At 38.9% G+C, this 12,500-nt stretch overlaps 2 protein-coding genes across 2 annotated transcripts in view; one reads left to right on the top strand and one right to left on the bottom strand.

Annotated features, from left to right (window-relative positions):
- Nucleotides 1-2,032: 2,032 nt before the first annotated feature.
- On the top strand, nt 2,033-6,264 carry LOC138863538 (chymotrypsin BII-like). The gene is made up of 7 exons (XM_070127708.1): nt 2,033-2,059; nt 2,618-2,687; nt 3,382-3,526; nt 3,842-4,014; nt 4,300-4,380; nt 4,592-4,731; nt 5,228-6,264. The coding sequence occupies exons 1-7, from the start codon at nt 2,033-2,035 to the stop codon at nt 5,501-5,503; spliced, it is 912 nt and encodes a 303-aa protein (XP_069983809.1). The 3' UTR covers nt 5,504-6,264.
- Nucleotides 6,265-11,747: 5,483 nt separating this feature from the next.
- The window catches only part of LOC138863644 (uncharacterized), a 15,991-nt gene continuing 15,238 nt past the window's right edge, over nt 11,748-12,500 (bottom strand). Inside the window, exon 2 of the mRNA XM_070128458.1 lies at nt 11,748-12,500. This exon is cut by the window's right edge and continues 22 nt beyond it. Coding sequence (XP_069984559.1) covers nt 12,024-12,500 — 477 coding nt within the window. The 3' untranslated portion in view covers nt 11,748-12,023.

Below are 12,500 nucleotides of genomic sequence, written 5' to 3'. Positions count from 1 at the left end.
GGTGCGTTTGTTGGGTCCGTCTGTCGTACATCTGGCAGCCATATTCATGTAAACATAGCGTAAATATCTTAATAAAAAAGCGAAATCCCTAGGTTTCTAGTAACAAAGAGTGTGGTTGATAGAAAAGAAATAACCAATAATTGTATTACTATCTATTCCGAAGCCATTCGGTCTTTCATTTTCTTTTAATAGGTAATATCGAAACATGTAGCATTAGATATCGTTGATTTTGTAGAGAAGTATTTATCGAGCAAAATTCTTAAAATTATTATTTTTTTTTATTATTAATATTAATATTATTCGAAATGGCAACACCTAAGGAGGGTGCGGCATTCACATTTTTATCAACACAGTAGGTAAAAACTATAACTGTACATTTTTTGGAACATGAAAACGATCCAAACTTTAAACATCTATGTATGTTAGCGAAATCAAATGAAAATCTGGAAAATCAGGAAGAACTTTGTAAATGCTTCTCGTAGCAGCACCATCTAGTAGCGGTTAATCGAACTGGTGGTTTCGTTTTTTTCCTCCTTCACTGTCTCACTACATAGAAAACGCGAGTAGGGCAACAGTGAATATACAAAAGCTTTGTCATTGCATGTGCGCATTTACCCTTAATGTAAACAAGAAGTTTATGATCGGTGACGAGCTACGAAACAGTCTGTATAATTCGTTTGGATTTTTGTAGATGCCCTTTATGTAGTGCGAAAATCTGATCATACTTTTTAACTTTTATCATTCCATAAGTGATTATTAAGATATATAAAAACTTAAATTTCAGGAGGAAGGACCAGTAAGCCATTTTATATATATACACACATATACTGCAAACAGTCGTGCATTGATAAAAGAACGAAGAAAAAATATATGTTCGGCAAATGAAAGTGAGAGCGAGTTAAATGCTCATTTCATCAGAATAGCCAAGATCTTGTTTAGAAGATATATATCATACAGCACATGTATTGGGAGTCGGTTCTTAGGCTTTTGGTATTGGCCCTCCTCGAAACCAGCCAGCTAGTACCTGCTCCAGATGAAGGAAGTACACATGTATGCGTCTCCTCATAGAAACGCCAAGACTTGAAATAATACTGAAAATTAGGATCACATTTTAGCACAACATAGGGCATCCCGAATTACCGAAACGAATCATGTATTTTGTATCACAACTCATCCCCATGTATTGACTGTAAACGCTGCACACACACACATACACGCGTGCGTACATTGGCAGAGCGTTAACATATCCACAATAATCCAACTGCGATTTTGTGTTCAATTTTGTGTCAGTGTTCTGTGATTAAGAATATAATGTAGCATGTTTGGTTCTGGTGAAAAGAAACTCAAGTCACTTCATTAGCTACATTGGCGTTTGCAAAGGACTCATCGATTTTGTAGATTTTCATTTGATTTGCCTGCTATATATAGATGTTTTAAAGAAATATATAACTTTTTATGTAGAGTCGAAATTGAATTCTGTCTGACCTCCATAGGTGTTGCCATTTCGATAGAGGATTTCAGGAAATTGCACTTGGTAAATATTGTACTATAAAGTAATCGATAACTTATTCCACACGTTGTGTGGCCACTTATTTTAATTGAATAAAAGATCAAATAGTTTTAATACTTTCCAGAAATAGATAATGATAAACACTGTTTATTTATAGGCTCCCAATGACACTTTCTCACAAACAAATTAACTGTTTCGCCTCATTCATAAGAGATACTGTTTACGCTATGTTTACATCGATAAGGTTGCCAGATGTACGAAAGTTAAAACCACTTGAATGTAATTACGGAGTTGTACCTATACCAATTAAGGATATACTATTGTTATGGCGAACCGGGAATATCGTATTTGGATCTGAGAACTATTTATTATCATTAATAATAATAATAATATTATTATTATTATTATTATTATTATTATCATCATCATCATTATTCCAAATTGATACTAGCTTGAAGTTAATTTTATTTTTCATTAGTTTATTTTTTACTTACTTTTCTTTTGTCTCGCCCTCTTGCTCTCATGGGTCAGGCGCTCTCCATGTGGTCGGTAATTATACTCGGTAATAAAAGTACAGCGATTGCGTTCATGCATGATTCTTGCAATAATGACGAGCAATTGAGACGGTTCTCGATTCCCCTCCATTCCACAATTCGAATATTGTGATACCGTAAACGTGTAAGGGATCAATTATATATCAGTTGCGATGATTGTTATAGAGTGTTATGGTTGTGAAAACTCCCCTCTTAAAAAGATATATAAAATGCTATCAAATGTACAAATTATTAAATAGATAAATATTATTGACAAGATCTAGGGACCGAAAAAATCTTTTAATGTTCAGTTTAAGCTTTATTCACGTGAGCTTGGAATACATTTTCTATTTTATTCTACCAAATCCAAATAAACAGTTGTTGTTATTTATTTATATTCCCAAAAATAATTATACCATTCAAAAGTCGAAAGAAAAGCGTAACCGCTGTGGTCCTTTCAGAGTAAACTGCGTTTGATTAGAGGAAATTAATCTTACTTTTACAGCTTCATATAACAAGTTGAATGCTTCGTGTGAATTCATTTGCGATTTATATGGTTCAAATTGTTTTCCAGACACCTGTTCCTCCAATCGAGGTCCCTGCTAAAGGACCTCCTCTTCCTGAGTCTACTGGAGGACCTCCTCGTAAGTTTCTGTCTCCGCGCACACATACATGTACATATATGCGGACATAGATACATTCATGCACACACACACACACACACACACACACACACACACACACACACATACACATACATGTATACATGTCCATATATGCGGACATAGATACATTCATGCACACACACACACACACACACACACACACATACACACACACACACACACACACACACACACATACACATACATGTATACATGTACATATATGCGGACATAGATACATTCATGCACACACACACACACACACACACACACACACACACACACACACACACACACACACACACACATACAAACGTACATACGCACACACAAACATACATAAATACGCACACACAAACATACATAAATACGCACACACCCACAGATACAAGCATAAACACACATGCACAAAAACGCACGGACACATTTTGATAACGATGGTTTTATTTGTTGTGGTTATTATTATGAAAATCGCGATTTAGTGATTACTAAATACGAAACACAATTATTTGAAATATAAGGTTGTGTTGAGAAATGGGAAATTGTCAGTAATGCAGCTGTCCCTGTCACGCCATGCTAGAGTCTACACTCACACACACCACCCAACACAACACGCAAACACACACTATAATCCATACTCAAAATTAGCACTATTTCACCCTCCTTTTCTAAGCTGGCCAGCGGATCGTGGGAGGCCGCGAGGCATTGCCGCACGAGCACGGATACCAGGCGTGTCTTCTTAAGAAAACTCGTTATCTTTGTGGGGGCGCTATCCTCAGTGATATGTTTATCTTGACATCTGCCAACTGCGTATCAGAGTGAGTAATGGTAGTGATGATGTTGACGAAAATGATAATAATGGTAATGCATATAATGATAATGAGGATTATATTATAAATAACATTCACAGTAATGATCATTTTAATATTAACAGTATCAATAGTGATAAGAATAATATTGAAAATAAAAGTAATAATATGATAACGATAACAGAACCAGTATGCTGGCAAAATGTCAGTCCTGTTTCTGTATGTTACGATTTATACATTTTCTTCTACTTTTTCCTTCTTCGCCATAATCATATGTTGTCCTCTCCTTTTTATTATTATACTTTTTCCTTTTTTTCTTACCAGTTCTGCGCAATTGTATGTACTTGTGGGCCGCTACAATTTACTGGAAGCGGAGAGCAGTAGCCAGAGGATTCCGGTTGGGAAAGTATTTATTCACCCGGACTTTCATGCCAGTCTGAGTCACTTAAAGGCTGATATTGCTCTTGTGAAATTGAAAAAGAAGATAGATATGAATGGTACGTTGTATTTTTTTCTGTTCATGTTTAAGGGTGTAAATGTGCTTGTTTGTGTTTGTGTATTTGTATATGTATGCATATGTTTATATATTTATACATTTGCCTATGCACATGTTTTCGTAAAAGTCAGTGAAATACGGTATCATATATATATAGTACATATATGTATATATATATATATATATATATATATATATATATATACACACACATATATATTCATTTATTTATATACATATATATATATCCATTCAGAAATAAATTGCTTTTCATTTTCCTTCTCAGATAAAGTTTTCCCTATCAAATTGCCGACTAGTGACGCGTACAATGGTATGCCTCTGGTGGTCACTGGGTGGGGGAAAACTTGTAAGTAATATAGCCAGTTGAAAAGATACAAAAGGATAAATAAAAATTAAGACTCAAATGAAGATTTTTAAATGTACACCTTTTATTTTGTTTAAATGACATAAAATTTATAGTTTTTTGTTTTCCTTTTTTATTAGAAACTGAATTCCATATCGTTTTTGTTTTGTTTTTTGAATATCTATATTCGTTCTCACGATTACCTGAATTGCAGTGCACGCTCATGGACCAGGATTTATTCCCCTTCAAGTAATGGAAACCAGGGCAATGTCTCGTATGGAATGCATGGATGCTTATGGCAATGTGGACATAATTTGCACAACGTCGGAGTTTCAAACTGCAGCCCCTTGCGATGTGAGTCGCTCTCTCTTAGTTTGCAGAATTATGGGAATAAACTCTTTGTTTGTTTCATTTTCCTTGTCTAATTACCTGCACTTATTTCTATCTGCATCTTATGTTCTGTCTCTCGCTCTCTGCCTCTTTCTTTCTCTCTCTTCATTCCTCTTCCTCCTGCCCTCGCCTTCCTCTCTCATTTTTTGTTAAATTTAACAATTTAAGGATTGCGCATAATGAAAAGTTACTTATTTCCTGAAGACAGAATTAATACCTAACATCAGCACGGGAGATCATCTCTCGCCTCGCTTGCCCTCTTTCCCTATCCTTCAGCCTCATTTCCTGTTTGTTCCTTTCTTCATCCCTCCCTCTCTCTACTTCTTTTCCTATCCATCTGTCTATTTCCCACCTTTTCGGTCTGTTCCTGCCTCTCTCTCCCTATTCATCTAGTTCCCTCCTTTCCCAGTTTCTTTCTCACTGAGCATCACTTCCATTTATCACTATCCTCCTATTCCAGGGCGACTTCGGATCTCCGGCGGTGTTCAACGATACTCTCTATGGTATCAGTAGCTTCATATCGGGTTGTAAGACACAATCCCCTCAAGGATTCATTAATGTGTTTTTTTATCGCAAATTTATCGATAAAGTGATGAATCCTAATGCTGCATCCAATGGGTGCGGTATTTTGGATCTGTCATTAGTACATATTGTATTGGTTCAACTCTTTTGTATTGTATATGGGAGTTTTTTTTGTTTATTTTGTTCATTAATGTATCCTTTATTTGTTTATTAACTAAATGTATATAGATACATGTTTCTAAGGGATTGTGAGTTCTCTTTAAGTAGTGGAAATTGTTAATTTGCATGTTTTTATTTTCTTTAAATATATAATGCAGTTAAGGTCATACAAGTTGAGTAAACTGAAGGTTTTTACTTCACCCAAAATAATATATTTTTCTTTACATTTAAAGAAATAGTTTTCTTGGCAGTTGCTACAAATATAATTGACAGAGAAAGGGAACTAATAATTTCAATAGTAACCCTAAATATATTTTTGGATGTGATTAACAAATATAATTTTTTTTTAACTATATCTTGCTTCACCAGTGTCTATTAATGAAATTCTTGGAAGCGGTTTTTCGTAGCGCAACAGCGCAGGTGTACACCACAGTGGCTGCATCTAGACTTAGACCTTGATTATTTGCCTTTTCTTGTGCACATCTTGCATCTGTATTCTTTATTGAGAAAATTCAGGAAATACTCCAGTATTACCAAAGTGCATGGGAACAGGCACACTATATGCTTATAGGTACACTATTGGCATATATAGGCAAACAATATAGACACTACATATATTACGATATTTAGTATTCTCCATTGAACTAACAAAATTCCCCGTATATGATCTCAAATTTGCAAATTGGGCAGTAAGTTCTCACCATTTTATTTATATTTATTTACTTATTTTTTTTATTTTTATCTAAATTATTACTAAGTCAAGAATATCGAAGAATGTGTGCCAAGACTCTGAAGACGGTTTATTTAGTCATGTTAAATATTAGTAGGTGTGAAACCCAATAAGGATTATAATCATAGACATGGTCGCCATCAATACTATTATTACTTTATGATTATCATCATCATTATTATCATTTTTGTTATTATTATAATTTTCATCATCTTTACAAATATTACTCTGAATAATATTATTACTATTCCCATTATAATTATGAGTTACCATTACTATCATCCTTTTTCGCAATCAGTACGGTTCAGTAATGAAATCATGAACAACTGTTCTACTACTAATGATGATGAAAATTATGCTAATGATAATGATAATAATATAATACTACTACTAATCGTAGTAATAGTGAGATGATCATGATAGTAATGATGATATTAAGAACAACATTGATAATAATCCAAAGATAATGATAGTATAATAGTGATACTACTACTACGACTGCTTATGATGATAATAACAATGCTTATAAAACAGTAACAATGAAAACTATTATAAAACCTGATCATAACAAAGGTAAATAATAACACTGATGATAATAATGGTAATAACAAAAAAAAAAAGAATGAATATTTAAATGGAATATATATATATATATATATATATATATATATATATATATATATATATATATATGGAATAATAATAAATGAAAATAACAATGACGCTAATGATGATAATAATTATTAAAATGCTGATGGTGATAAAGGTAAAGATGCTAACATTGATAATATATTGTTATTAATAAGAATATGAAGAAAATGATAATAACAATAATGATAATGATATTAACAATAGTGCTAATAATGACGGTATTGATATTCTTGTTTCTACTGGTGGTAAGAATAAAAATCGTGCAGCTCTTTCAATTTGTCTTTGTTTATATATTTTGTCGCTTAACCCTTTTCTTTCGCCACTCAATCCTCTCTTGTCCTAAACCCTTCCCCTTGCCCGGTGGACTCCTTTCCCAAGATGCCTTCCCAACTTCAAAAGCATTCGGATCCCGTCGACTTTGCTGTTAAAACGGGCCTCCTACAGTGTATGCGTTATCCCCTGAGTGCCTACCACTATCGCCAGTGTTATTCCCTTTCCCTAGTTTATTCGTGGGGTTTAAATGAAACGGAGAACAAAAAATATGCATAACTTTCTACAGGTAATATTTTTCGACTGTACTGAACCGGGTGTTCAAATTGCCAATGTATATTATGTATACGTTAAATTTTTCGTTACAATTTATTTATGGTGGTCACTGTGTGAATTTCAGATTTCATGGACGGGACAAAGGTTTCTTTGTTGATTTAGAAAGCACTTTTTAACTGAAGGGAAGGAGAAAGCTCAACCATAAGGAATATTATGAAAATAAAAAAGAATATCAATAGATAAAATCGATTGAAAATCTATCGATACAACATATATAGATATAGATAGATAGATAGATAGATAGATAAATATATATATAAATATATATATACATATATATATATAAATACACACACACACACATATATATATATATAAATATATATATACATATATATATAAATATACATATATATATATATATACATATATATACACACACAAATATGTATATGCGTACACACACACATATATATATTTGTGTCTTATATATATATATATATATATATATATATATATATATATATATATATATATATATATATATATATAACATACTTATATATATAATCATTGTATTTAACAAACGCCAAAGTGAAGTAGCAGGTTTATTCAATAAGCTTCGACCTGTAACAATGCAATTATCAATAAATGATAGAACAACGAATCCATATCAGTGCATAGCAAAATCAGGGCCACAAGGGTCGAAACCAGCTGCGAACAGTTGGTCTCGCTGGCGCCAAAGCATGCGCTACCAGTGCACAGCGCATACACAGAAGGGTCACACAAGCTGGGGTCGCCACTAGCGGAGGAGTCAAACCCTCTCTTTAGCAGGCCTTCACGACGACCCCAGAACCATCATGTCCCCCCGAGGGCCGTCCCGCAGGCAGGGCTATAACCTCATCAGTAGGAGAGGAGAGCGCCTGCCAGGGGAGACCCGAAGGGGAGGGGCTGAAGGTCTTTGGGCGTGATTACCTCCGAATTACGCTGGGCATTACGTAGGGGGGCTATGCATGCTGAAACGGCGGCGGCCGGGGTCCTCGTAGAGCGCCTGGAAGCTCACGTGAAAATAAGCGAGAGCAAGAGCAAAAGCGGGACCGAGCGTAATAGAGACAGCGAGAACAATGGCAGGAGCGAGAGCGAGGGCGGGAGCGGGAGCGAGAAGGAGGGCGATGGCGAGAATGAGGGCAAGGGCGAGGGCAAGAGCGAGGGCAAGAGCGAGTCGAGAGAAGAGAGAGAGAGGAAAGGTCTTGGTGTATGTGTCGGGTTGAAAGGTTCAGTTCAGTTAGATTTGCGAAGTCATGCTTCGCTCGGGCCTTTTCTCTGGAGTGGCCCGGCCTGTGTTCACTCTTTCTAGTTAACTCAGATGTTTTCTTTGAACTGCATGCTTATCGCGGTGGCTGGATTGCAAGCAAGCGATCCAGCTGCCACGGGGTAAGCATGAGGCACACCCTTTTTACCAGCCCGGCGGCTGTGGTGGGTGGTCCCTGTCTCAGAAATTGTGTGTGTACACAGTTCTGCAAGTAATGTAACAGGGTGGCGTTAGGCTCGCCGCAGTGTTTGCATAACCTCGCAGCCTCATTGTCAATAATTTGCCAAGCGCATTGGTAACCTAGTCTTAGTCTGAATAGTATGACTTCGGTACCTCTTTTTGTATTTGGAGGAAGGGCCAGTGGCTCATATCCTGAAGCATCTGAGTACCACTTAGCAGCGAGCGATTTTGTGATGTTTTCTTTATGTGCTTCCCGGAGGACCGCACACGCTGCAGCTTTGGTACCTTGGCTTAGTACCCTTCGGCTGGGTTTAACGATCATGGAGGATGGGGGCATACCCCTGCCCTTTTCGGCTAGTTTATCAGCAAGCTCGTTCCCTTGTATGCCTATGTGGCTTGGGACCCAGTTTCTGATGATTCTTCTACCTTGACTAAGGATTCTTTGGGCTATGTTTAGCACTGTTGTCAAGGGGTAGATGTTATCTGGGGTCAAGCTATGCTGTAAGCTGTCAATAGTTGCTCTTGAATCTGTATGAATGACAACGTGTCCTCCCCTCAGGGACGCGTGTGTCAATGCTTCCATGATCGCAACCGTTTCAGCCTGAAGCGTTGAGGCATTGTCAGTGACCCTAATGGATGCTGTGGTATCCTTTGTTGCAAAGCCGGCGCCTGCAGTGTGGTTTATTGGATTCACGGATCCGTCCGTATAGTATGTTATACTACCCGGCGGAATTATTTGATCAATGACCCTTTGTGCTTGTGCCTTTTGGCTAGGCATGGAATATTGATCTTTTCTCATTGTGAGATTTAGAATTGAGAATTCGATCATTTCGTTTGCCCACGGCGGGGGTTCTTTGTAATCAGGGTGAGGGGAGTCCATATTCTTGGCAAGCAATGAATCTTTTAGCTGAAAGCGTATCAAAACTCTGGCTGTATGTGTGAGCCAGGAATTGTCCGCAAACAACTGGTAATCTTGTAGGCGTCTGAGAACTCTTTGTCTTAGATAGGAGTTTTTGGGTGCCTACAGGACCTTGGAAAGGAACTGTGCTGCCATTAGATCAATTCTAGTGTCCATGGACGGTAAATCAGCTTCCATGAGGAGGTTGATGACCTTTGTCCACTTAGGTGCACCTAGAATTATCCTGGCTGCTTCGTTTTGTATTGTTTCCAGTTTTTCTTTTGATGTTGTGCTGGAAGCAATGAGAGCGACAGATGCATAGTCAATAATAGGACGGACAGCATGTACATAGAATGATCTTAGTACTTTGTGTCCTGCTCCGATGTGTCTCCCTGTCATGACTTTCATGACTGACAGTCTTTCCTTGGTTCTGTCAAGCAGGTATTGGATCTCCTTTTTGAAAGTGAGTGTGTGTCCTATCCATACACCAAGGTATAGATAGTCCTTCACCCATTCCAGATCCATACCCTGTATAGTGTTTTTTGTTTCTGACATTGGTTCTCAGAGCCATTGCTTTAGATTTTGCTGCTATTTTTAGACCCGTCCTACAACACTTCAGATCCCAGGTTCAGACAACGCTGAGCTCTAGTAAGGCAGTGATTGCCAGAGGCTATGATTGCCAAGTCATCTGCATAAGAGATGATCTTGCATCCCTCTGGCAGGTGAATGTCGAGTATGTTGGACATGAGGGTATTAAACAGGGCTGGACTAAGAACCCCTCCCTGAGGAGTTCCATTTTCAAGTGGCATGTGCTGTGAGAGGTGGCCTTGAAATCTGACATTTGCTGATTTATTTTCAAAATAGTCAGCTATCCAGGCCAAGAGTCTGCCTTTGACTCCTTTGTGGATTAGGGTCTCTTGAATGGCAAGCGGACTTGCCAGTTCAAAAGCCTTCTCCAGGTCAAGGAAGACAACCAAGGCGGGCAAGGTGCAGATTGTGCTTAAGAGTGTGGAAATGCTATGAGCAGTGCTCTTACCCCTTGTGAACCCGTGCAGGTGTTCATGGGGGGGACCCGTTTTCCATTGGAGCCTGTTGAGTACCATCTCAGCTGTTTTACCCAGGCAGCTGAGAAGAGAGATGGGACGGTACTTGCCAGGCTCCTTTGGTTTTGGGATGGGAACTATTGTGGCTTGTTTCCAGCTCTGGGGCACCGTGGCAGTTTGCCAGGACTTGTTGATAACCTGCAAGAATGCAAGTTCTCCTGCAAGGCCTAGATGCGAAATGATGGGGTGAGAGATCCCATCAGATCCCGGTGCTGACCCAGAACTGGATTTGCATGATTTTCTTAGTTCCCTAAGAGAAAACAGGGCATCCGTTTCATCAGCTTCGAGTGCCTTGTCTCTTATGAAAGCAAGTCTTTCTGGATTTAAGTTTTGTTGTTTTTCTCTCATCATTGGAGGCAGATTGTTGGTGCTGGTTCTGGCAGAGAACTCAAGCACCAATCTGTTAGCCTCTGATTGTTGGTCATCATGAGTGCATTTCGGGGCTTGGCGGCTTGTCGCTTGCCTGACCATTAGGAATGTGATGTCGTCTTTGGGCTGGACCCGCATCCATTAGTGTGGTGACTATGCCGTAGTGATCACTAGTAACCGTATCATCGACACACCACCGAATTCTCTCCATCATTGTTGCAGTGGCAAAGGTGAGGTCTAGGACCCCTCCCTTCACATGCGTTGGTTCTTTGGTGTTGAGAAGAGCGATCTCAGGGAATGTCTCAAGCACTTCTGCTATGTGAATGCCTGCCGCGTTCGGCCTTTTGCGGGGATTCAGCATGGCTATGTGTGCATTGAAGTCTCCCCCTATGATCACTCGGTCTTGTGCTGCAGTAGCACAGACCTGGTTCAGATCTAAGCTCTCACACAGTGATTTGCTATAAATTTTATATATTTTTATAGGACCCCCAGGTAGCTGAATCTCAACAGCAAGAGATTCAACACCATCTCCACAGTGCGGCGGGTTGGCTATTAAGGAGCACGGGATAGCTTCTTTTACCAGGGTCATCAGGCCTCTAGCACCATCCAGGTTTGGAATGGTGAAGGCATGATATCCTGAGAAGCACACGGATCCCATAGTTAGTGTCTCCTGGAGCATGACGACGTCAATGCTCCTTGCTCACACAACTGACTGGAGAAAGGAGTTCTTGCTTTTATAGCTACAGATATTCCACTGCAGAATGCTTAGATTGTGTGCCATGATGGTTACTCAGAGTCACTTGCTTCAGTTTCAGATGCCCCAGTGCTGGTGGCATCAGATGAATCCAGATCCTCGTTGATTGAGGATTGTACAACTTCCTCTAAGTCAGACACTCCGGTTAAGGCTCTACCGAGGGGTGTAGAGCCTTGGTTGGAAGTGCCACCCCGGGTCAGAGGACGAGACTTTGGCTGTACAGACTCGGCCTGCAGTGGGGGCTTCTGCTGCACAGTTTCAGCCTGTCCTGACAGACTAGCTTGGGTTTCATGTAATGCTTCTCCCGAAGCTAGCCTGCCATCCAAGGATTTAGGGAGGGGAGCGCTGCTCGTTATCGGTTTGGAGGCTTCTAGCTTCCTTCCCTTCAGAGCTGCCACAGTTTGGGTCATAGCCGCCATTACGACCTGCACTGCTTTCTCCGCCTCCTGACTGGTTCTCCCTAAGGCTGTTGCCACTGCAGAAACTACAGCACTCAACAGGAGAGTCAT

This window comes from Penaeus vannamei, chromosome 12 (genome assembly GCF_042767895.1).
Source record: "Penaeus vannamei isolate JL-2024 chromosome 12, ASM4276789v1, whole genome shotgun sequence".
Lineage (NCBI taxonomy): Eukaryota > Metazoa > Arthropoda > Malacostraca > Decapoda > Penaeidae > Penaeus > Penaeus vannamei.
Note: the sequence above shows the minus strand (reverse complement) of the source record. Positions and strands in the feature narration are given on the sequence as shown.